Source organism: Idiotropiscis lumnitzeri, chromosome 1 (genome assembly GCF_059441095.1).
Source record: "Idiotropiscis lumnitzeri isolate Australia: NSW breed Sydney's pygmy pipehorse chromosome 1, RoL_Ilum_1.0, whole genome shotgun sequence".
NCBI classification, from domain to species: Eukaryota; Metazoa; Chordata; class Actinopteri; order Syngnathiformes; family Syngnathidae; genus Idiotropiscis; species Idiotropiscis lumnitzeri.
This window is the reverse complement of record NC_142391.1, coordinates 19665667-19692328: the sequence shown is the minus strand read 5'-3', so window position 1 is coordinate 19692328 and position 26662 is coordinate 19665667. Positions and strand designations below refer to the sequence as shown.

Below are 26662 nucleotides of genomic sequence, written 5' to 3'. Positions count from 1 at the left end.
GGAGCCGTTCTCCAATGCTGCACCGCATAGACATTGTGCAAACTAGGTTATCTTAGCACCTCGTATTCGCACGCAGCTGGGAAAGCAGGAACTCATGGATTCTGGATATTTGTGTGATGTGGATGCGCATGCGCCACTTTTTTAACCATTTCTGAGCTGATTGATTAGTGTAACCTTTCCACAAATAGCATGCCGCTTCTTATTGGGGAGTTTGAGGGGATAAAAGCGCCGTAAAAAACACGCAGCTTTGACGCTCCATTATTTTCTGTCGTTGCGAAATGAAAAATGTGTGTATTGTTGAAAGCACCGATATAACCATTGATGTTGTGTATTTTTACGTTTTCATCCATTTTCAGTGTAATCCGCCGATTGAAGTCCAAGACCTTTTCCAAGATATCCAGGATGGACGTATCCTCATGGCTCTTCTGGAGGAGCTTTCTGGCTGCAAGCTGGTTCGTCTCTTACTCTTCATTTGTACAATAAAATCTTTGCATATTACCAGAAAATAATATTTGTTTTGTTGCTGTCAATATTTCACCTCATTGTCCAGCTTCAGGGGTTCAAGAAATCATCCCATCGTATCTTCAGACTTAACAATATTGCCAAAGTTTTGTCTTTTCTTGAGGAGAGAAATGTGAGTGCCACAACTAAATTATCCCCAAAATGTGAGAATCCTACTTTTGAAATATTATTGCTTAAGTGTTAATACGTGCAAAATCGCTAAATCAATGTTGTGTGCACACTCTGCTCAACAGGTAAAGCTTGTCAGTATTGATGCTGCTGATGTTGTTGATGGAAACTCATCCATCATCCTCGGACTTATCTGGAACATCATTCTCTTTTTCCAGGTTCTCATCCTTTTTTCTATTTAACACTTACCTCATTTGTGCTTACTCTTTCCATCCCTGCTTTCTTTCTGTCGTTGCCCTCAGGAAGAGGTCAAGTGTGACAAAAATGTTCTCATAGGCTTTGCACTTCCTTCACCAAAGTCCATGGAAACAGAGCACACTGAATAGTTTACAGAAGGGGTCACCAAACTTTTTCAAAGTGAGAGCTACTCCTTGGGTACTGATTAACGCAATTGGCGATCAGTTGGATACACACTTCTGAAATGAGAAATGTGCTCAAATTACCTTGATGGTAATTATTCATAATTAATGACTTAAAGCTATATGAATACACTGATGGTGTTAATGATTTATCAAGGTAAGATAGATAATTGTAGAGTGGTCAAAATGTATTTTATTCATCGATTCTTAATAATCGACAACTATTTTGATAATCGTGCAATAATGTTGAGTCATTGTTTAGCTTAACATTATCCAAATTCTTTTACAGCAATTTTTCGACTTTATTCTCTCACTTCAGAAATCCTTCATGAGAACCGACTGATTATATTTTGTGTTTAACGAAGACATTTGCAAACATATGCTTTTACGTTGGAACACAATGACCGAACCAGGAACTGAATTAGTTTCAAAAGGTTGAGTACAACATCAATCCCACTTGTGTTATGTTGCTTAATTGTTGTACATAATAATCAACAATAATTAATTGATAAATTCTAATCAGGAAAGAAAAATGGTTTTGTGATGCACTTTCATGCAAAATAAAATTTCACACGGTTATTCGATTAATCAATGATATAATCGATAGAATAATCAATTCTAAAAATATTTGATAGTGACAGCCTGATATAATTGTCAATATTCAACACTTTATTTCTCAAAGTCTCTGCAAGTGTTTATATTTTCAAACGATAATTTCTCCGACATTAGTAAGAAATCACAACGTGCCATCACTGGTGAATTATTTTTAGAACAGGGCTACTCATGAGGTCCATGGTACCTGGTGTCTGCAGTTAACACGTTAGTGACACCTGGTTCACAGTATGTATACCATCCCAATCCAATGCCTTGGAGAGAGAGAGAGCACAGAAAGAGAATATTTCAATTTCAATTGTCTCCTCTAATTCTAGGGGAGTTATGAAGCTGCTTTTTCATAGTAGTAGTAGTAGTTGAACTTTGGGCAGGCATACCGTAGACAATTTCTTAATGGTTAACTAGCTCGGCTGCTCACTTTGACATCTTTGTCTGAGGGAGATGTGAGTCCTCTTTATTGCCATGTATCGTCTCCATCTACAGCACAGGTGTCAAACACCGGTCCTGTTTTCCAGCTCTCCCGGCTGGAACACACCTGATTCAAATGAGCAGGATACTTATCAGGCTTCTTCTGAGCTTGCTGATGAGCTGATCATTTGAATCAGGTGTGTTGCAGCCGGGAGAGATTGAAAGCATGCAGGAAAGCAGCCCTCCAGGACGGAAGTTTGACACCTATTGTTAAAAAAAAAAAAATTACCTAGATGCATGAGGTGCATATGCACCGGAATGGTCCTTTACCTTGGAATTATCATTTGCCTAACATCAACATGCCAACATCAACATACTTTGGATGAAGAGAAGATGCAGTTTGCCAAGCAGATTTGCGACTAAATCTTTCATATGTTGGATTCCAAAAAATGAATTTCAATATACATTCGGAATGGGATAATATAAATGCAATACAATTCTTCATTCACTTCTTTCATTACAAATTTAAGATGGATATGTTTGGATTTCAATCCATATGTTTGATTGTTTTTTTCACAAGTCACCTCAAATCACCAATAGGGCAATCAATTACAATCCATTTATCATGATATCATATCGCTCTCCTTATTCTGGCAGATTAAGGAGTTGACTGGTAACATACGGAGCCAGTTCCCCTCAACCTCCAGCTTGTCGTCCATACCGACCAGCTCGGACCTGTCCAACTGCAACACATCATTAGCTGGAAGACATATGGCGACCACAACCACTATAGAACACAGCAAAGCCTTCAAAAAACTGCTGCAGTGGGTACAGAAACAAACTCGCAAGTGAGTGCGGTCCCCCCCCCCGAAGTCTAAATTCGCTTTATCGTATTTTTATTTTTTTTTCTAGTTGTGAGCAACCATTGATCAGTTTGTATGTTCACTCTTGTTCCCAAGGTATGGTGTGGCGATTCACGACTTTGGGAAGAGTTGGACAAGTGGTCTTGCTTTCCTTGCAGTTATCAAGTCCATTGACCCCAGCCTGGTAGACATGAGGAGGGCCTTGCTGAGAAGTGCACGAGAAAATCTGGAAGATGCGTTCAGGATTGCCCACTACAGCTTGGGGATCCCACGCCTTCTGGAGCCTGAAGGTGTGGGAGTGATTTTTTTGTAAATCTAATATAATATGGAAAAAAAAAAAGACCCGAAAATGCTTTGTTGTTTCTACCCCAGATGTGACTATCAGCACGCAAGACGAACAGTCCATCATGACATATGTATCACAGTTCCTTCAGCACTTCCCGGGCATCGAAGAGGTACAAATCCCTGAACGTGTGCATGGATGTTGTTTTTCTGTCGTCACGTTGTGTCGAAAAACGAATCTGTTGATGAATACTGAAGTGACTTTTTAAATTTTGACTTCCTCAGCAAAGAGAGCCTTACCCACTCATCGAAAGAAGTCTCTCTATGGGTCGACTTGACATCTGTGACCCTGACCCTGCTACCCTGACTCGTGGCAGAGTGAGAGAGAGATGCATCATGTTCCAGATGGACTCTGCACCACCCCCACCCAAAATCTTATTTTCTTCTGCGTCAGCGGACAAAGGGGGCAGTTCACCATCCATTCCACCAGCAATATCTCGCACATGGTTTAGTGAAGACTTCTTAGCGGATTCCACCTGCATGAAAGAAAACTCCAAGAGTACGGAAGAAAATGCTGAGCCCGCCGAAGTCTTAACCAAGTTAACCAATGAATCTCCACAATTGACCCACAGCCACTCTCTCTTTGACTCGACATTGCCCGAGTTGGTGAAAACTGACTCTGTCATGGTTGATTCTGCTATCAGCTCTCCCGATTCCTGGGTGGAGAGCGAGGATGGAGTAGTTCCAGTGAAATGTTGTGAGAGTCAAAGTCCAAGTTCATTGTGTGATTGCACACCAACACCTTGGAATATGTACTGTGCAACCCATGTGCACGTTACCTCTTCCGATGGAGGATCTGTCCCCATTACACATGACCCGTTCATTGCTGAGTCATATATAGATGAAGGTATTTGTTCACTTCACTCTGTGGATGACACACCGGAAAAAGTCCTGGGAGAAGAAATGGAAAGAAACGTGTTGGATTCCAATGCGGTTACAGAAAAGATAGAGGGAGAGTTCAAGAACTATCCCAAAGACTTTTTCCCAAAGCCGCTGAAAAATGTTACATTGGAAATGTCAGATGAGAAAGATTGTGAGGTTCCACAGATTGAAGTAAATAATGTTCTTAAAGAGGAAGCATCCACAGAGGAAGAACCTCCCGTAAAGAGACCATTATTTGGATCGGACTTTCAAGAAAGTGATGATGCTACCCATGCAAATGCACAAAGTGAACCACAACTCTGTACTAACCTCGAATCAGAACAGGAACAGGAATGTTTGGAGCAAGTTATGGACCATGTGAGGCATTCACACAGTCATGAAAAAATAATTGATTGTCAAACTGTCAAAGAGGAAAATGAATGTTACAAAATAGATTGTCAGTATATAGAAATGGGTCCAAATTCTTTTGTGATAGCCGAAGATCATGATGAACCCCAAATTGTCCCCCGTGATACAGATACATTTGTATCCTGTGGAGATGACTATCAATTGGAAAGTGATAAAACGAACCAAGCCCATTGCTGTACCAAAACTGAACTGGCAACGTATTCGGACCAACAGCTTGAGCAGCAGGGTGTTGTCAAGACCACGCTGGACCATGAAGCAGATTCACAAGTCAATGAAAGACAATTGTATTGTCAAAAATGTCTTGGAGGGGAAAATGTTGATGCAGTGTTTCAATTGGAAGAAGAATGGGATAAAACAGCGTGTTCATTGTCGGACAGAAGAGAGGAAAAACCAAATGAATCAATTGACGTGGATCAAACACTTTGGCCAGATGGTCAAGTAAATTTGAACTCGGACAACCAATACGGAGACCCAAAAATGAGAAAGAATCAACTTGAAGGTTATCCTGTGAAGAGAGAAGACATGCCCACATCTGGACACCAAGATGACCCTCAACAGAACTCAATTGATTCAGATAAGCTTCGACCCCTCGCTCACAATAATGACTTATGTTATGAACCGCTTGGTACATCCGGAGAAATGATTGATTTTTCCACCGACCACATGGAGCCACTTGATCATACGACGCAGAGCGGGCCATTTGTTTTGAGTTTATCTGCTCTTGAGCCGGCTCCAGCTTCTGAGACCATACCTCAAGATCAACCACTTCAGTTGATGGATGAAGACTTTGTTGGAAAGTTGTTAAATGAAGACACCAACGTACCGGTATGTAAAAATTGCAAGCATTCTAAAATGGATTTTATGTCTGATGATTAAACCAGCCATAAGAATAAAAAGATATACATTTTTAGTTCATTGATAATGAAACCTCAAAAGGACAAAAGGCAAGGCAGCTTTATTGATGGCACAATTCACATAGACGGCAACTCAATGGGCTTGATACCAACAACGCTTCGAAGCTTTACAAAGACGATAATTAATGACATTCTGAAGCAAAGGAGAGAAAAAACAAAAGTAGCTTACCATTATGCAGTATTGACATTGACAACATTTAAACAGATGAACAAAAACAGCTTAAAGTAAAGAAATAAGAGTGAGTTTACTACAAAAAAAAAAGACTTCAAATGTTTCAAAGACCTTAATCAAAGGCATGAGGAAAAAAAACAACAACAAAGTTTTAAACCTGGATTTAAAAACATTTACACTCTGCACTGACTTGACTTTGGTTGGAAGTTTAGTTCCATTTGTGAGCAGCATGAGGTCCTACACAGAATTCAGAAATGTTGGAACTGCAACATTTTAGTGACATAGAACATGTCTGGACTTTTCAACCAACATTAGCAGTAACTATAACACTGAAAAAGAGTAGAAGCATTCCACGAGAACTGAAGGGAAACTGTCAATTATACACTTTGATGATGATACGCTAGATTGATAGGGTCCCTTTCAAGACACTCGCGGATGCTTTACAGATGAACAACAAGCGAGACCCAGGCTTATGAAAATTGGCAGGCACGTGTAGCACCCGGAGACGTGCAAAAAAGTCCATCGCAGCCATAGTCTAAACTCAACAGGAAGTGAGCTATGAATTTTTTAACATGCAATTTTGGCATATTTATAGATCATACATTTGCACTCTTGTCTGAGAGGATTCATCTGAATGACTTCAAAGTTCGGCTGTACCATCTTAACACCTGGGACCACAACAGGAAAAAAAAATGAACTTTTGAGTTTGCAAAATACGATAAGACTTGGGGCGTTGTATCAAAGTATGCGTTTAATATTTGTTTATCCATAAAGGAGGAAATGCTGAATAACTCCCCTGCGTATGCGCCAAACACATCCAAAAATTTGCGTGTACATACTGTAAGACTCGACCTGAAGACATCTAGATAATGACAAGCTAAGTTAAGTGATGATGATATTCTCTGACGCATATAGCGCCACCTAGTGATGACTAGAAATGTATTTTTTTCTTTTTGCATTTTAATATACTGTACGAACCTGTTGATCGAATCCAACTGAAAATTTGTCTGGAAAGCCTCAAGACGTTCTCACTCTATGCCGAATGCTGTGACTTTTTGGTGCAAAGTCTGATTATTCACCGTAGCGATAAAAGCCGCTGTAACTTGACTCTGATGATCCTGTCCTCTCGAAATTTTTCACATTTAATGATAACAAAGGCCTGAATGCATCTACTAACTTATTTTTTATGGTCGTCATAGCGCCACCTCCTTGCGAAAGGAAATACGTTTTATTCTTCGTTTTTCTCTGAGCAGGTTACCCAGGTCTACCTCATATTTTCCCAGAAGAGTGTTCAGGCATTCCTCATGTTTGTGATTTTTCACAAAATGTTGTTGCCATGGCAACACATAATTTACCAATAAAACAACGATGATTTGGGGGGGGGATCTAAATATGTACGAAAACACATGAAACGTTGCACACACATCAGTCTTGGCAAAATCATCAATATTTTATGAGTTTATTTTGGAATTTTTAAATAAATGTCCTTCCAGCGCACCCTAGAAATATTTAACGATGCAGCCCCGGTTGTATGTTTCACTTCGATCTACGAATATTTGTTTCGTGTACAGTGGGTTGAAAAAGTCTTCATACGCTTGAGCAACACACAAATTCTTGTCACAGACAAAGGAAAAGTGTGTTTCACCTATTTGCATGAAGGGAAATGGCACAAATACAACAATCCTTCACTCATTTGTCCAAGTCCATACGTGTACTTTGCCACATTAACGCCCGTCGAGCTTACCTAGCACTATTTTCTCGAGAACGGGCTTGCTTCTCATTCAGTTCCTAATCACTGAAGCGAATCATGACCCAATTGGCGTTTTGGCAATGGAGATGGCACACTTGACTATTTCATCTAGTTGTACACGTGGAATTGTAAAGACTGTGAGGTACTACGGTTGTGAAACAATATGTATATGGCTGATAACTTGGACCACTCATGGCATGTAACAGGCCGATGCTTGCAAATAAATGTTTGGAAGATTGTTTGTGATCCGTGTTTATTTTTTTTTTTAACACATTGGATGGTGATTGTCGTTACCAGTCAATCACAATTTCCAGGAGCCATTTTTTTTTTTTTAGCTTTTGCTCCGCTGTTTTTATCTACCTCCCTCATACCATAACTCACACTTTGTCGATTACCGTCTCTCACTCGATTGTGCCTTATTCTATCAGCCCATCTTATGCAACCCGTTTTTCTTTTTTGTCTTGCTCTTATTAGGTAACGTCTGTGATCAAACATAAGACTTCTGAATGCAAGGAACAGTGCCAGTTGCCTGGGGGGCAAATCGGCAGACTTATCGGAAGTGTTTTTCCACCTGACTGCAGTGACATCAGCGAGACTCAGCAAGATACTCACGACTCTTCCAGAGAAAACACAGAGACAATGAGGTGGGTTTTCTATTCTTAGATTCCCGGTGGATTTAGAAGGTATGTTCACCCAAGGGTGGCCCAGTGTTGTGGCAATGGACAGTTTCCGACTTAGCTCTGTTATTTCCTTAAAAGTACTGAACAAGGGCACCGTGTAAACTCGGAATGAATGAAGAATGACCTTGTGAGAACTGAGTGAGGGTGCCTTTAACTCGAGGGGATGTGGATTATAGACCGCTATAGTTGAATAAATAACAAATTAATCATGTTTGACTTCATTCATATTCAAGAAAAGAGTACATTTGATTTGAATACAGTTATAAGAAATTATATTTATATCATTTGTTGCAACAGCGATTCATTACTTTTTCCTTTCTTTTTGCATTAGTTGCAGTGAGATCAGTTCAGTTTTAGCGTGTTTGCAGATTTCACATCATAAGTAAAACTAATGGTGACAGTTGGAAAATATTGTAAATTGTAAAAGGAGAGACTAATTAAGGATCACTCAAAAGATTGATCTATTTAAGAATTTATCGAGAATAGACATGATCTCACTTTTGCCGCTAAAGCCACTTTCTTTCAATATAAAACTACAGTGTACGAACAAAAATAGGTTTTGCCATCGTGGATTTGCTTTCAGCCATCGTGAGCGTTTTTGTTTTCTGGAAGATAATAAACAGGCTGCATGCATATCTATAGGTTTTAACAAAAGGCACTTTCTGCACTTGCGCCCAAGAACTATACAAATGACATAGTGGGTACTAATATCTTTAGGGAGCTCAAATTAATGACATATTCCAGAGACTGAAAATAAGTACAAAACTTTGCACTTCTGCCTCAAATGATGTGAATTTTCCTTTCAGAGATGGCACCAAAATTCCTTGTGAGAATGAAAACCTGATCCCTCCAGTCTTGCGTCAAAGGAAAGGAATTTATTTCTCTCAGGTTAGAGTTGGCTTTACTTTGATTGGCTTCCACTCCATTCTCTCCTTTATTAAGCCAGGCTGCTTTCTTAAATACTGAACACCTTTTTTCCCCTCAACTCGCAGAACAATCAGACGACCATGAGGGCATTTTCCAGAAAATATAAGAATGGGGACTCTGAAATTTGGTAAGAACATTTTCTGTTGTCCCAACGTTGTTTTTGTGCACTGGGAACGCGGGTACCTTAGGCTAATGTTGGATGATCAAGTCAAGTGGGACATCATGTGTGCCTCCATCCTCCAATCTAGAACATCCAATCAACCTACCACACATGTTTTTGGAATGTGGGAGGAAACTGGAGTACAAAATGTCAGTCAAATTAAACACATGCCTAATTGGGATTATGAAAAACAAATTAAAGCCTGACTTTGTCATGAATTTCTAAAACTCGCCAGGTTTAAAAATGTGGGCATGTCTGGTCAAAAAAGGATGTTTGGGCGTACGTAGTGCCAAGCGTCCCTTGACCTCTGACTACACGTGACACACTAATCATGGATGTCTGCTTCTTGGGACCATCTCGGTGGTGCTTCATTTTCTTCTTTTTATTTTTGTTTTTTAATTTCACATACAAAAAGAGATGCAATGAAAAACAAAAACAAACGGTCTCACTGAATCAATTAAATTGAGTACAATATACAAAAAAAAAAATAATAATAATTTGAATTCCCGTTTCCCCAAACCACCTATTAATACAAACTGTGCACAACTTTCTGAGTTTCCGTTTCTGTTTTGTGTGCGCTTAGCTGGAGTGGGAGCTGGGAGCCTTATCTGCTGTTTGTTCTCTGGCTGATGCTCTACTGCATTTGGCTGTTGCCACAAATGGACCCGAAGACTTTGCCTGGTCTCTTGTTCAACATCAACCACTGAAGACACTCAACCCTCACGCGTGCACACGAACACACGCATGCACACAAATACACACTTTTTGTTATATATCTGCAATTATAACAAATATATACTGGACACCGCTGTCAAGACCACATTTTTTAGCCGTACCCCTCAAAGTGAATGCATTTGTCAAGCATTTTACATGGCAGGCTTTTGAGCTGGCATAAAATAAACAGTTTTACAGTAATCACTGCAGCTTTTGGTGTAGTTTTGGAATCTTACTGCTGTTAAATTATTATTATTGTCATTAAATTATTTTTCCACAGATAGTTAATAATTAGGATAGCTGTTACCATCCTTCAATTCCAGGTGGTATATAATACAATTTAAAGTAGACGCATTCTAATAATATGAGAGCATTCCTGCTTATTTTTACAAGCTGTTACATGAGATGAGAATGGGATTGTAAATAGAAAGACGAGTGTCCAATTGTGATATATAACTATATTTTTTGATTAGAAAAATATAAATTCAAGAGCAAAACAGAAAAAGACGTTTGTTTTATTTTTTTGCTTCGTATTAGTGTGTGAGGTTGAACTAAAGTGGAAACCAGATCTGCTTCACGTTCCCAGTTCTCCGTGTTCTTCCAAAGCAAACTCAGCCAAGCATGCCTTTGCTTTCTTTCCCCCAACCTAGGACAACGTCATGTTCTATAGCGATCCCCAAACTTTTCTCACAAAATATGTACATCGCTTAGAACACAGCTCATATAGGAGAACCCTTAATTTGAAATGACTTGAGTTTGACCTAGTTACACAAGCAACTGATGAAAACCTTATTATCATTTGTGAAGGAGTCATTGAGTATTCAAGTAAGTGCTGGATAATTACGGTAACTGTCGGCCTTCTCCTGAAATTGTGAGAGAATAAATGAGAGGGTCTCAACTTGGCAAATGCTGTGATTGAAAATGGATTTGAAACTCTGAATATATTTAGTCAACATTCGCTTAAATTCATTCAACAGAACTTCTGCTTTGGCTTTAAAAATGTCCGATTTGTATGCTTCGTGTACTGCATTAAAGGCAATTTATTGCTTTATCACTGCCATGGTGACTCTGAAGAACTTAATTTATTTGGTCTATATAAGATTGAAGTCTTACCTTGTACTTTGAGCTATTGTGCTAGCTTCAGCACTAACACAAAGTTGTGTGTGATGTTTACATTAGAAATGCTACTGCATGATTCAATAATGTGTAGTAGTTATTCTGTTAATTTGTTTATAATGGCACATTTATTTCTTGACTTAGCGTGGCATTCCGCTGACAAAGCGCATGTTATCTGCTCTCCTTGTTTATTTGTCATTATGGCTTTGAAGCAAATTACAATAGTTCTGGCTCATGGCGGAGTCAATGCAGCTGAAGCAAGATTTTTCCTTTGCTTTTTTACTGGTATAAGGGGCCTGCAAAAAGTGTTTGGAACTGCTTCAGATATTTGAGGGATAAAGCACAACTTCTCACAGTGAAAATGTGTTTGTTTCTGAAATAATGCCTTTGATTAATCCCTGGTTTGGTTTGTAAGATGAAGAAGCCAAACTAAATTACACACATGAAAAGAAGGAAGTGCAAACCCCAATTCCAATCAAGTTGAGACAAAGTAACAACAAAGTAAAATGACTTGTATTTCATCAGGATCTGGTTGAGAAACATCCCTCCTTACGAGAGAGAGAGACCTTATCTTACATTAAAATATTATGGTGTGGCGCACACATCATTTAATCAGAGCTTTAGATGTCAGTGACGTAAACAAATAAAATACTTTGACATTAACTTGTCTCGTCTGCTTTGTCCGTCAAACACTGTCCGGAACGAAAACACTAAGATCGGAAATCTTTTATTTTACAGAACAGAAGTGTGCAGCATCGAAGAAAACTTTAAATACAATATAACAACAGAAATATGCAAAGTTTTCTGAATGACAAAAGCAATTAAGCAAAAGTCAAAAAATAAAAATAGTTTGTGATCTTTTGTTCTTGCTCACCTAAGGCCGGTTTATTTGTTTAAAATGCATTTAGTTTATACAGCACTTTTCCATGACACCCAAATATTCACAACGTGAAAACAAGAACAAACATACTCTCATTGTTTGACATTTGTATGTCATCGCATTCAATCAGAGTTCAGTTGAATTGTTCTAAAAAAGAATATGACACAATCTTCAATCTGTAAGTGCCAGTGATCCATTTAGTTTAGTTTTTTTATGTATAATAATGCTTGGAGGGTATTACCAAGACTATTGATTGAAAAATGTGTTTTGGTTGATGAAAAATGTGATTAATTGGTAAGGAGTTTAAAGCCAAAATATTTCATGATTATGGTAGAGGGACCGTTTGGCAGGGGTTAAATTCAGCTAAATTAGTCAACAAATAATTTACAAACGATGAAAAAATTTGCCAAAAGTAAGAAAAATTTCAAAATCATAAATGAAATCTTATCTTGTGGTGGGTGAATTTTTTAAGAAAAGATTTAAATTTGAGGTAGAGAACTGTCCCTTCTGCGATGATAAAACTTTGGATCATTTGTTTTCCTTTAACACTGTTTTTCAATGCTTTTGGACTGATATGAATAATTGGTTGGCATTGAAAAGGAATAATGTTTCACAATTTGAATGATGTCATTATTTTCTGTATGGATGACTTTCTGTTTCGGAATTGATTAACATTATTTGTTGTTGGGTAAATACTATATACATAGTGCCAAATGGAGAAATAGTAAGCCTTCCTTCCCAGGATTTATGATTGGCTTTAAAAGGTTTTTCTTATGCCTTAAAAAAATTGAAACATAGCAACTATGTGAGAAAATATGGTGGTATATATCTATTGTTTTAAATTATATCAATTATGCCCTCTTGTTTTCTTGCTCGATCCGCTTCCTGGCAAACTAATTAAAGAACTGTTTACGACCCTAGGACCGTCTGTTTTAAATATAATTAATCTATCACTTACCACGGGTGTAGTACCAGCAGCTTTTAGGACCGCCGTTATCCGACCGTTACTTAAGCAACCAAACCTTGACCCAGAGAGTCTCATCAACTATAGGCCGGTTTCAAATCTTCCGTTTATTGCAAAAATTCTTGAAAAAGTCGTAGCGCAACAACTTAATGAATATATGACTGTTAATAATCAATTTGAACTTTTCCAATCGGGTTTTAGAGCCGACCACTCTACTGAGACGGCCCTTGCTAAAGTTACTAATGATCTTCTCATAGCTATGGACGCCGACACCTCATCAATATTACTCTTACTCGATCTTAGTGCCGCTTTTGATACCGTTGATCATAACATATTATTAAAACGCCTTGAAACGTGTGTTGGCATTTCAGGTTCAGCGCTTTCTTGGTTTAATTCGTATCTGTCGGAGAGGACGCACCGTGTAATTCATGGCAATACGACTTCGGATCTTTGTAAGATCATATGTGGAGTTCCGCAGGGATCGGTACTTGGACCTCTATTGTTTAGCATCTATATGCTACCGCTTGGTGATATTATACGGAAATATAACATTAGTTTTCACTGTTACGCTGATGATACGCAATTATACATGCCGTTGGATATAACGAATCCCCGCGACTGCTATAAATTAGAGGCGTGCCTTGCCGAAATTAAACAATGGATGTCTTTCAATTTTTTGCGTCTTAACTCAGATAAAACCGAGATGCTCATCATTGGACCAGCGCGTCATCGGTACCTTTTCAAAGACACCACTCTGAATATCGATAAATGTAATATTATCCAAAAGGATTCAACAAAAAATCTCGGTGTTATATTTGACGCAACTATGTCTTTTCAAATGCACATTAAAAATATTACTCGAACTGCGTTTTTTCATCTGCGTAACATTGCTAAAATTCGCCCAATTCTATCAACGTGTGACGCGGAAATCTTAATCCATGCGTTTGTTACATCTCGCCTCGACTATTGTAACGCTTTGCTCTCGGGTCTCCCCATGTCGAGTATTAAAAGTCTGCAGTTAGTTCAAAATGCAGCAGCTAGACTCTTAACTAAGACGAGAAAGTTTGATCATATTACCCCGATATTAGCCAATTTGCATTGGCTTCCGGTCCACTTGAGATGTGATTTTAAAGTTCTGCTACTTACTTTTAAAATATTGCACGGCTTAGCACCTTCTTATCTCGTTGACCTCGTGGTACCATATGTTCCGTCCCGAAACCTTCGCTCACAAAATGCTGGTCTTTTAGTGATCCCGCGAGCCAAAAAGAAGTCCGCAGGTTCTAGAGCGTTCTCTATTCGGGCACCAATGCTTTGGAATGCACTTCCCTCAGATATTAGAGGCGCCACCTCAGTAGAAATGTTCAAAACACTATTAAAGACGCATTTATACTCTTGTGCATTTAGCTGAAATATTTGTTGGCCTGTTTACTGCCGCTTTTTTTTTCTTTTGTTTTCTTTTCTGCCCCCTTTTCCCCCGGCTGGGGGATTAGGTGACGGTGACCCACTAGGAAGTTTAAGGCATTGACCAACTGGGCATGCACCTGTTCCAGTGATGTCGTCTTCCTGCAGCGCGACATTTGATCAATTTATTTATATACTTTAGCATCTAATTTAATTATTTGTTGGCCTGTTTACTGCCGCTTCTTCTCTTTTCTGCCCCCTCCTTCCCCTGCTTGGGAATTAGGTGATGGGGACATGCTTTGAAGATTACGGCACTGACGAACCGGGAAGGGACCTGCTCTGCCGAAGTCGTCTTCATGCAGCGCCTTTTCTGATTTCCTTATATTTCAGCACTTCATTGAACTACTTGTTGGCCTGTTTGCTATTTCTGTTCTTTCTTTTCTGTTCCCAATTCCCCGAATTAGGTGATGGCGATTCACTTGGAAGTGGCTGTACTGAATTTACACCAACTGACCGGTACAAGATCGAAGGCTCATCTTCGGATATGCTGCCATGGATATTACGGCCCTGGATGAGGACCCACTCCACTGAAGTCATCTTCCTGCAGCACTTCATTCAATTGACTCTTATATTATCTCATCTATTATTGCATAGCATCATTGTATGTGTCAAATGTTGCCCAGTTGGCATCCATTGCAGCCTGGTCATCCTGGAAGGGGGATTCCCCCATCTGTGGTCCCTTCTCAAGGTTTCTCACTTTTCCCCTAATGAGGTTTTGTGAGTTTTTCCTTGCCCTCCTGGGGGTTAAGATCGGGGATGTCGATTGTGGCTATGTAAAGCCCTTTGAGACTGTCTGTGATTAAGGGCTATACAAATAAAATTGACTTGACTTGACTTGACTTTTTTGAATGGAAATGCCGACTTTTATTTTTTTTCATATGAATCCCCTTTTTTGTCTTTTATATATATATATATATATATATACATATATATATATTTGGTTGACATGCTGGTACCAGTTATGTGTTGTCCTCTGTAAGTGTTAATAATTGTCAATGTTCAATAAAGTTAATAATAATAAAATTAAAAAAAGATCAGAACGGGTGAGCGTCTGCGCATGCGCAGCGGTCAGAGCCCGTGTATTGACGACGGCAACATTTATTTATTTATTTTCCCGACAGAACATTTAATGCAACAAGTGTAGGTTCCAGATGACACCAACGTGCCCATACTTGAATTTCACGACTGACTTAAATGTTTTAACACTCATTTAAAAACAACAACAACAAAACCGTTATCTTTTTGTCTAAAGTGGTTGGTCAAGAAGTCCAAAGCAAAAGGAAAGTGTGGTTCCAGTAAAACAGAAATAAAATTATAAACACCTTTTCCCAATTCCAACATCAATGAACAAAATTACCTGTGATCATTTACAAATACAAGAATTAGTGTCTTTATGTTTTCCCATTTGATTATTAAACGGATATTTTGCAGGTAAATTCCGCGAGCTAACGAATTACGTCATCAAAACGGGTCGTCGGGCGATGACGTAAATTAGGAAAAGTGGAGTAGTATTAATTTGAAACAATGATGCCCTTTTCTATCTTGGAAAGGAAACATTCAGCTCTATTTAACCTGCAACGTAATCCAACAATGGTGAATGAAAGGTGACATAAAGGTTACGAGATTGGGCTTTCCGTAGAGGTTCCAGGTTTTATATACGTCCGAGGATGGCAGCGCGAACACTTTACGGATATTCTTGGTGAATTCAGTTGGATGTGGTTATTGTGTAAGTGCTGCAGAGTACGCAATTTACGTTAATGTTTGGTCGTAGCTAGGGAGCAGGTCACAGGAAATGTTACTACAGTGGTGGCTAAGTGGACACACAAATTGGCATTGTAGAGTGAATGAGAAGACACGGGTTTCAAATAAAATATTCTGGATCAACTGAACACGTAACAGGTGAGGTTGTGCTACGTATGTCTTTTCTTTTAGGGTACCCAGCCAAAGTTGTTGGCTTTGCTAGCAATAAACTACCTAGCTCGCTAGCTAATATGTTGAAGCTGCGTGGTAGCTGTAGGAAATGTGCAGAATGCCTAGCGTCTGTTTATATTTAGGGTTAAACTGCCTTTCATTGTATTTGAATAAATGACGTAGTTGCGCGTATGAATAACCGACAGGCATATTTTTCACTTACCCACTGAGATTGTCAATAGCGATACTTTTTCTTTGGTATTTTTGCTAGCCGTGCTAGCAAATTTCGCTGCGTTAAACTGCCACTGTTATAATTCATTGTGTTTATCTAAAGACAATTTGTGGTGTCGGAGCTGTATGACAAATCATCTTCCAACCATTTACCTTTTTCTAACACGGAACTTTGATGAAACAAACTCATCTATTAAAGTTAGCTGCCATGTGTTTGGTATTTAAATAAATAAATAAATGAATATCTATGCAAAGAAATAAAGCACAGAGAAAAAATGATTTATGTGTATTATTACAGAAAAGAGAATCTGATTCTTCATAGTTTTTACAAAGAATTTTCGATACCACTTTTTTTTTTCAGACCAGCACGTCGACTTAATAGACGACATTCCTCGAGGACCGTTGTCCTGCCAAAATGTCCTTCCAGAGGCTGATTTGACAGCCTGATCTGTCAAGATGTCCTACCCATGCTAAACATTCTACCAGAGGCTAATTTGACAACTAAAATACTACCGTGCGCTTTCAGATTTTGTTTACATGCATACAGGTAGAACTTTAAAAAAGAAAAATCCCTGAGTAAAATACACATAGACACAAGCAGGTAGGGCGTCCTGACAGTTTTATTTATAGAGTATGTTATATGCAGACATATAAGTAGGTAGGACATTCTGGCAGGTGAATTTACCCATTTAGAAAATGTTTATGCATAGGTGTTTACAAACATAACGTTTAATGGCGATATCAAACGAGTGTGGCATACATTCACTGTGTGAGTAGTGTGCTCAACAGAAACACGTCAAAAGTATTTTGCGGCAATGAAAAAGTCAAATAAGACTGAATGAATACAAAAATATTAAGTGCTCCCCACTTTTAACTGAAGAAACGACAGGTAGGACATTAAGCTCCAAACTTCCCACGAAATGACTTGCAGCGTTGTGTGCATGTCAGCCGAGTAAAAAAAAATGTATCTTTGACGTCTTTAGCCGTCAATGGTAGTAAATGAGTTCAATTAATTTTCAGTCGCCTGACCATTTAACACATGCAAAAAAAAAATATTTAAACAATGCAAAAGCCACCCCTGTTTGGATTTCATCAATGGTGCTTGTGCATGTGTCGTGTCTGTTATCTGCAGTGTCTCGTAATTGGTGAGTGTTAAGTTGCTCATGCTCGAGCGCGTGCGTGTCTGTGTGTGTGCGTCAATGTATGCTTCAAACTAAAGTAAAACAACAAGTGTGCACCCTCGGTTGGTCTACGAAAACTGGAAATGACGTGGGATTGACGTGGTGTCCAATGTGTGTATTAAACGGGGGTAGAAATGAAGGAATCAGTCTGGAAATGATACGTGCACGTACGCTTGGTGCGCACTAGCATCACCGTAATCATGTCCAGTGCTTATTGACGGAGCTGCTCCGTTACAGATGAGTATATCACAAACTAAAAGGCAAATATTCAAGCACAAGTGATCCACTAAATAGATTCCTGCGTTTCAAGTGATCACTTGAAAGTTTATTGTATTTATAATAGAACCAAAAGATTCAACCCTCCAGTCAATTTAGTCTTCAATTAAGCTTTCGCTAAATTTGGGGGAATGTGAGAGGAAACCCATGCAGGTAAAGGGCGAGAACAAACTCCACTTTGGAAGGTCGGAGCCTGGATTTGAATCTACGATCTCAGAACTTGGAAGCGGATATGCTAACCATGCAGTCACCCCCACTGCCACCTGATAAAGTCCAAAGTAGTTCATATAATTTCATCCGGTGATAGCTGTCTATTTTATGTCAAAAGTAAGGTCTTGCTGATTGTTTTTCTGTTCCTGATTAAAAAAAAGTGTTATCACGAAGTAGATTTAAAGTATTTCAATGACAATATCACAAATGCATTATTTTACAATCATGTATTTGTGTTCCACAGGCATGTTCATGGAAGAGTAAGCATTAAGAGATTTTATCATGGAACCAAGATTAAGTATTTCCTAATACAGATTCTGTTCAGGATTACTACTTGTAAGTATATTTTCAGATAGATTTTGTATAATATTTCTAAATTCCATTGCTTTATTTTATCTGCCACCTGTTTTTCTGTTTTTAATACAGTCTCATAATCTACGTTTCTAGTGAATTTGTGAAAACTCCGATATGAAATAAAATAAAGTGGACGACGGGAGGAGTTCTGCCCACTCTTCTCCATCTGTTTGAAGAATGGCAGGCCTGAAGCTTGTCACCCCAGCCACATCTCCCATGGGGCCTTTTTTTGGACTTCCATGGCAGCAGGAGGCGATCCACGATAATATCTATACACCTAGAAAATATCAGGCAAGCCGTTATAACTTTTCATCAATTATGTTAGCTGAATTTGTTGTTTGCTTCTTGTTGTGAGTGAGTGAGAGAGAGATCGTTGCTTAAACGCTACGATCGATATGTGATCGTTAGCGCTAGAGTTAACTGACGATGGTATGAAATTCAATTTTATTGCAGAAGTTCTTATATTTTGTTATAAAGTTAGATTTTGTTGCCTTTTCTTTTCTCATTCATCTCATTAATGTCTTGAAACTTCTTTTGCAGGTTGAACTTCTTGAAGCAGCTCTTGAACATAATACCATTGTCTGCTTAAATACTGGCTCAGGGAAGACATTTATTGCAGTTCTCCTAACAAAGGAGCTCTCCCACCAAATCCGGGGACAATACCAAGGAAATGCGAAGAGGACTGTATTTCTTGTCAATTCAGGTACTTTCAAAATCCAGTTCATGCTGTTTTTGTGTGCCCCCATTGCCATTTAATTCAATGCCAAAGACCTTTTTCATTGCATTTGTCTTTGGTTTTGTAGACATTTATAAATAAATAAAGAAAGCTGGACGACTTTAGAACCACCCTCTAAAACCAGAAGAGCAAATTTGAGCCTTGAGATCTGTGGCTTTTACACGGGTGTTCACTGATGGCGCACTTCAGGCAACAATATGTAAACGTCGATCTCGGGGGTAGCAGGGCTTGTTGGGTGTGTAGAAGGTCATTTTCCAAAAGTTACATCTTATTTTGATCCAAATAATGTATCGCTCTTCATGATTGGAGAATAGACGACGTACAGAGAACAGAGATTTTGTCACGTCTTGTTTTGGTCAACAAAAATGAAGAGGCATTTTAGCGTAGTTTTTATTCTGCAAACCACATTTAGTCTCATTTTTATTTGTCAACAATATGGCGCCGCTGCCTCAAAGCTAACATTGTGTAATATACAATTAGGCGATTACTGTTCCATTTGACTACGTATTGACATCTTTGGATTTAATAATAATAATAATAATAATTTGCCCTTTATTAGTCCCACAATGGGGAAATTCGAGATTCGAACCCAGGCCTCCTGGGGAGACTGGGTCCTGAACGCGGCGCCTTAGACCACTCGGCCATCCTGGCATTGTTTGGTTACGTTGTGACATGTAAAATTTCCCAAAAATCAGCTGAAAACAACCTAATCACGCCGATAACTGATCACGTGATTGGATCGGGACATCCGAAGTGAATGACCTTTCTTTAATCTGATTTTTATTAAGCCCTCCATTTGTGTTTGAAAATGATTGTGGTTTTGTGCTGAAGACTGCTGTGAACTGACACAATTCTATTTAAACATCTTATTGTTTTGTACATAAATTTCAACCGAGTCATTATTTTTTTTGCAGCCTCGTCCGTTGTTCAGCAAGCAGCTGCAGTCAGGACTCACTCTGACCTCCAAGTGGGAGAGTACTCAGATGTGGAGGAAACTTCAACATGGACTCACCATCAGTGGAGCGAAAAGATAATCAGGAAACAGGTATGTGGATTAGGTCTTATTTCCGATGTGTTCTTTCAAATACCAGTTATGTTGTCTAATAGCACAGATGGTCTTCCATTTGTGTGTTATGTTTCTTTTCTTTTCTCCAATCGGTTTCAAATATTGCAACTCCTTGAAAATGTGGAATTTACAGCAAACACTGTATCATCACTCTTGACAGAGTATACTGTATCTCGGTGGTCCCAACCTATTTATCGATCGGTCTATCTATTTACCTATCGATCGATCGATGTTCGTCTATGTGTGCTCTGCGATTGGCTGGCAACCAGTTCAGGGCATACCCCGCCTACTGCCCAAAAACAGCTGAGAAAGGCTCCAGCACCCCGGCAACCATTGTGAGGAGAAGCAGTACGGATAATGGGTGGATGGATGTTCTACAATCAAGACTGTAATAATCTAAGGTCACAACTAGTACTCTGAAGAACTGCCCTCAAGCCAGTGGTGCCAAGAGGCTGTTTCTGAAATTAATATGCAATAAAATCAGATAAATTGCGCTTAAAACTTAATCTGAGACTGATCTGGACTAATTTGTGGACCAATTTACATTGACACATACTTTTCTCTTCTGTCATTCTGATTTTTTTTTTTTTTATGTTGTAGGTGCTGGTAATGACTTGCCATATATTCCTGCATATACTGAGGAATCAAATGTTACCTTTGTCAAAAATCAACTTGGTGGTTTTTGATGATTGTCATCTCGCCATCACAAATCATCCCTACTGTGAGATTATGAAGGTGAGTCTGTAAGCATTATTATAATCGGAATTTGATGGTTTTTGTGTTAATTTTGTGCAGATTTGTTGCAAGTACTTGGCTAAATTAGGCCTGGCACACACTTGGATTTTTTCAAATTGTAAATGATTGTTTTTGCTGGCGTTGGGTTAATCCTCATACCTCCAAAATCATAAATTTTCAGGAGGTGCCAAAAATGGCATTTGTTGCAAAAAAATAAAATTGCATCGTCAAAGAGAGCAATTCTTTAGATTGGTCAAAAATTTGTAAACACAGCATGCATGGACTGACCGGAATTGTAAATAGATGACAATATAATGCATTTCTGAATCATGTCAATTTTTAATGGGATGGCTTGAAAATGATCACGCTGTTTTTTTCTATTTGTCACTATGTGCAGCTTTTCGATGGCAGCTTATGCAATCCTCGTATTCTTGGTCTCACAGCCTCCATTTTGAATGGAAAGTGTGACCCATCAGATCTTGAGCAGAAAATCCAGAATTTGGAGCAAATCCTCAAGAGCAATGCTGAAACTGCCACTGACCTTGTAGTTCTTGACAGGTCCGATAATACAATTATATTTACGATGAATAGATTATGGAAAAAATTAAATAGTGTGGCATTAATGTATTCGCTATCAATATATCAAATGCGTTTTCTATTCAACTTATTACAGATATGCCTCCCAGCCAAGAGAAGTTGTGCTGGACTGTGGCCCCTATTTGGATAAGAGTGGACTCTCCTCTCGTCTACAAGCGGAGTTAGATGAAGCTCTCGACTTCTTGAATGATTGTAACATTTATATTGCACGGGAAGACAGGGGTCCTACAGTTGTCCCCCGACAGGTCAGAATAATTATATAATGTTGCTTTTAACTCTTTTACTTCCAATATCTATTGTGTATGCGTTTGTGTTGTAATTTCCCGCTAATTTATGTTACACCATATGGAAAGTGCTTTGTTACTCCTCCAGCTGTTGTGAAATGTGCTATATAAATTAAATTGTATTGTATTGTATAACGCACGCACACATTGTGAACCGGGTCAAATTGTTCAGGAACTCAAACGTGCTACGTTACTCTTCATCTGCAGATTAGCGTAACTCTTAAACATCGGTGGCCAAAACATGCCTAATTCAAGTTACACTGTACTTATTTAAGGGCATATTGAATATTTTCGTTGCGGTTAAATGGATGTTTATAGTACAGTTTTTCCGAGACATATTCCGCTTAAAAAAAAACAAAAACTGAGGGCCTTTAACATTATATTTATTTGTTTGTTTGTTTGTTTACTATTATTGTAAACTCAAATTGTATTTATTGTTAACGTGTTCTTTGTCTTGTTCAGGTCCTAAGTGACTGCTGGGCAGTCCTCCAGGTGCTGGGGCCCTGGTGTGCAGACAAAGCAGCAGGCATCATGGTGCGTGAGCTACAGAAGTACATCAAGCATGAACAGGGGGATCTTAACCGCAAGTTTCTGCTCTTCACCGACACCATTCTCAGAAAAGTACATGCCCTCTGTGAAGAACATTTCTCTCCTGCCTCCTTGGACCTCAAGTTTGTCACACCAAAGGTTCTCCGTCTGTTGGAGATCCTACATGAATACAAGCCCTTTGAGCGGCAACAGTTTGAGAGTGTAGAGTGGTACAACAACCGCAATCAGGACAACTATGTTTCTTGGAGTGATTCTGAAGAAGAAGATGAGGATGAAGAGGTGGAGACCAAAGACAGGCCTGAAGCCAACTTTCCTTCACCATTCACCAACATTCTATGTGGAATTATCTTTGTGGAGAGGCGTTACACTGCGGTCGTCCTAAATCGGTAGGATTAGAGTATCCCATTGTTTGGTGTAAGAGACACAGTCTATTCTGCACTCATGATCAATGATCATGATCAATAAATCATCACAAATGCTGATTTGATTTTTTTTCTGTACAATCATTCAACTTAGTGATACTGCAGTTTTGTAGCACAGCTTAACTACCATTGATATTTGCTCTGGTATTTTACATTTCATTTTCAGTCTTATCAAAGAGGCAGGAAAGCAGGACCCGGAGTTGGCTTACATCAGCAACAACTTTATTACTGGCCATAGCATTGGTAAGAACCAGCCACGGAATAAGCAGATGGAGGTGGAATTCAGGAAGCAAGAGGAGGTATGAATACACAGCACAGAATACAAGCAAACCAAGCATTGGTTCAATTCTACTGGGTGCCATCTAATTTTCAGTGTTTTACAGTAATAATAACACAAATGTTAATAAAGTTGAACTGAGACTCGTATTCCAGCTGGAATTGAAACTTGGGCCAATATCACACTTATATTACGTAGTTAAGCTCAGTTTAATAAATAAATAACAAAACTGTGAGCAATTTTTGTGACTAAAATGTCTATATATTGTATATAAGTAGGGGTGGGCGATATGGCAGAAATATATATATTTTTTTTTACAAAAAAAATATCACAATCACAATTTTATCATTTAGACTCATTTGGACTTTTTTTTTTTTACATTTTCAACGTTAACCCTGAAATAAAAAAATAAAATAAGAAAACGTTTTAATGCCAACTATACTTTCTGAACATGTTTAAATTTAACTTAAATGTGCCATGAACGTAAAGATAAAAGCTAACATAACGTCACCAAAGCCCTCGTTTTTCTTTCCACTGTTTTAACGGGAATTATGTATTTAGCAAAGTAATAAGTCACTTCCTCAGTTACTTCTTTCCACCACTTGCTTGCTTGTTTTTTTTTTATTTTAATTTTTAATTTATTTTATTTTTTTATATGGAGTGCCTTTGTTAAATGACTGTTACCGTGAGTTGTGTTGGCACTGGCTGTTGCCTCTGGCTTTCATGTGTGTCTGATCTCCGTTTGGTTTGACGGTCAACGTCGTGTTTTGGGTGCTCTTGCCACAAGTGATTACGTAAACTGATTTGCCTTGTTGCCATCTGACATCCAAAGGGAGTCGCTGCAAATAAGTATGGTTTGTGCCGTGTCCTTCAGGGAAAGGCCAAACCAAATCCACATTGTGGATGTGGAGTTTCTTTTCGGGACCAGCTCTTTTTCGTTGTAACTATTGCGCTCTCTCTCACTTAAAGAGCCAGACATGCAACCCCCTTACAAGATAGCTAAAGTAGTTGTTCCAAAACATATTTTTGTCAAAACTCGGGATTTCAAACTGGCAGCATTTAAATTGCTCTGACTGCGTAATTCTTTTTAGGTAGAGCCATGTATTGTATATAATTTTAAAGGGACCCTTGGGAGGATAAGTGGTTCGGCTAATGGATGGAATTAATTGCAAGACTGCGATTGGCTGGCATCCAGTTCAGGGTGTTCCCTGCCTACGTTGCTGATGACAGCTGAGATGGAACCCTCATGAGGATAAGCGCTCCAGATAATGCATGAATGGATACAATGTAGAATTATAATTTATGATTACCTCAATTAAATTTTTTTGACCCATGAAGAACTTTTAGCCAGCGCTGGTCACCTGTTGGTTTCTTGGTTCTTGGTTTGGTGTTTTAAAATATTTAAAAAAATCAGTTGTCTGTTTTCACTTTATTCAGCTGTACCTAACTGACTTTCATCTTTCTCTTCTAGGTTCTCCGCAAATTCCGAGCCCATGAAACCAACCTGCTGATTGCCACGAGCATTGTGGAGGAAGGTGTGGACATTCCAAAATGTAACTTGGTGGTGCGGTTTGACTTGCCAACTGAATACAGGTCCTATGTCCAGTCCAAAGGCAGAGCTCGAGCTCCTGTCTCCAACTACGTTATGTTGGCTGACACTGACAAGACCAAATGCTTTGAAAATGATCTTGATACTTACAAGGCCATAGAAAAGGTACTCTTTCTCTAGTTTATATATATTTACAATTCATTAGTTTTTTTGTTGTATATTCAAGAAGGTTTCAGATCAAAAGATAAAAACCTATAAATTTTTTTTAGATTTTTGTTTGACCATTTTCTATGTGTGATTTGCAAGATAATTATCATCTTGAACAACTGCAATAAATTTAGTTTGGTTTTACTCTTACTATTTCAATTGAATTGACACTAATTTTGATTTGCTGTTTTACTATTCTGGTGTCAGTTAAGATTATATAGCGTTTTGTTAAATTTAAATTTCAATGACATTAATTTGAACAGTTCAGGCTTCATTGATGGAAGCTGCTGTCCAAGCATGAACAATTAATGATGAGCATAGAAGTCCAGCAACAGAAAACCACTCCGTTTCAGATCGTGCCAATTGCTTTAGTCAGCAATTATTACCGTGGCCAATGTCTCTCCTCACTTCCTACCCACGCATTTGAACTGCAAATACAAATTATAGTAGTGTATGATAGATACTCTTTCATCTCTCCTTCTCTGCATTTTCTGCTCTAACGCCAGCCATCAGCAAGTCTGCCTCAACATCCTTAAATCAAAAAAATCCTTGCATCCTTAAATCAAAAATATAAATGAAATTGTTAAAAAATAAATAAATACAAATGAATTTTCTTTTAAAAATGGAGACCAGAATGACGATGATTATTTTTCGTCTGAGCAGATCTTGAGGAACAAGTGCTCCAAATCTGTGGAGGCTGGTGAGTTTGAAGGAGAGCAAGTGTTGGATGATGACAACATCCTTCCTCCATACGTGCTTCGATCTGAGGATGGAGGTCCCCGGGTCACTATAAATACGGCTATTGGTCACATTAACAGGTATGACTTTGTGCTTGCTTTGTTTCCTAAATCGAACCCATGCAAACAACAATTTAAAAAAAATAAAACATTTTGTTAAAATGGCTCAGGTATTGTGCACGGCTGCCCAGTGACCCCTTTACCCACTTGGCTCCCAAGTGTAAAACTATGGAGACACCCGATGGACGATTCCAGTCTACACTTCATTTACCCATCAACTCCCCACTAAGACTGCCTGTTAAGGTGTGGAATCCACTATTATATCCCTAAAGACCAAAATTGTGTTGTAGCTAGCACACTAATTTCTTTCAGCCATTTATCTTCACAGGGTCCAAAAATGATTTGTGCCAGATTGGCAGAGAAAGCTGTTGCACTACTTTGTTGTGAGAAACTCCATCGAATTGGTACAGTATGAAAACCAAATTTCTGCTTTGTTTTAGCTCTTGTTTTTCCCTTATTTATGCTTTTTTTTAACATCTTTCTAAGGTGAGCTGGATGATCATTTGATGCCGGTCGGGAAGGAGACTGTAAAGTACGAGGAAGAGCTGGACCTTCATGATGAGGAGGAAACCAGCGTTCCTGGCCGGCCTGGCTCGACAAAGAGGCGACAGTGCTACCCGAAAGCTGTGAGGGAATTATTAGGATGAACTAGAACTTGAATCAATATGTATCACCATAATCACTTACACAATACAAAATGCATCCGATAAAATGTTCAATAGAAATTTGAATAGAATAGAATAGAAAAAGACGGTTGGCCAACTTTAATGCATGCGCTCCAAGAGAGTATTATTTCGCTACACTTGTATTGGAAGAACAATGAATTGAGGTTCATGTAAGAGTAGAAATGATACTGCTTCTCGGTATACTATATCGTCTTGCACAGATTTAGCATTTGTGGTTCGCTGCTGGAGCAGCAAGAATATTAACTCCGTTGAATACTACCAGGGGTGCAAGTGGTGTGCAAATTCTCCTCTC

General features: G+C 38.7%; 2 protein-coding genes across 5 annotated transcripts in view; both read left to right on the top strand.

Moving 5' to 3' along the window:
• The window catches only part of clmna (calmin a), a 13250-nt gene extending 3168 nt beyond the window's left edge, over positions 1-10082 (top strand). Inside the window, exons 3-13 of one of the 3 annotated variants that reach the window (XM_088317260.1) lie at positions 357-452; positions 551-634; positions 756-848; positions 2727-2917; positions 3029-3222; positions 3305-3387; positions 3500-5389; positions 7875-8044; positions 8887-8968; positions 9073-9134; positions 9751-10082. In XM_088317260.1, coding sequence (XP_088173386.1) covers positions 357-452; positions 551-634; positions 756-848; positions 2727-2917; positions 3029-3222; positions 3305-3387; positions 3500-5389; positions 7875-8044; positions 8887-8968; positions 9073-9134; positions 9751-9874 — 3069 coding nt within the window. In that variant the 3' untranslated portion in view covers positions 9875-10082. Of the gene's footprint in view, positions 1-263; positions 453-550; positions 666-755; positions 849-2726; positions 2918-3028; positions 3223-3304; positions 3388-3499; positions 5390-7874; positions 8045-8886; positions 8969-9072; positions 9135-9750 lie in introns of those variants that run through there. The other 2 variants (XM_088317183.1, XM_088317101.1) reach the window with 2 other exon arrangements.
• Positions 10083-15900: 5818 nt separating this feature from the next.
• Positions 15901-26662, top strand: part of dicer1 (dicer 1, ribonuclease type III) — a 38588-nt gene continuing 27826 nt past the window's right edge. The window contains exons 1-15 of one of the 2 annotated variants that reach the window (XM_088316896.1): positions 15901-16201; positions 18356-18447; positions 18559-18756; positions 19006-19168; positions 20116-20246; positions 20868-21002; positions 21400-21560; positions 21676-21844; positions 22346-22818; positions 23021-23153; positions 24603-24845; positions 25551-25705; positions 25795-25927; positions 26013-26088; positions 26171-26310. In XM_088316896.1, the coding sequence (XP_088173022.1) occupies positions 18643-18756; positions 19006-19168; positions 20116-20246; positions 20868-21002; positions 21400-21560; positions 21676-21844; positions 22346-22818; positions 23021-23153; positions 24603-24845; positions 25551-25705; positions 25795-25927; positions 26013-26088; positions 26171-26310 (2226 nt within the window). In that variant the 5' untranslated portion in view covers positions 15901-16201; positions 18356-18447; positions 18559-18642. Of the gene's footprint in view, positions 16202-18355; positions 18448-18537; positions 18757-19005; positions 19169-20115; positions 20247-20867; positions 21003-21399; positions 21561-21675; positions 21845-22345; positions 22819-23020; positions 23154-24602; positions 24846-25550; positions 25706-25794; positions 25928-26012; positions 26089-26170; positions 26311-26662 lie in introns of both variants that reach the window. The other variant, XM_088316978.1, reaches the window with a different exon arrangement.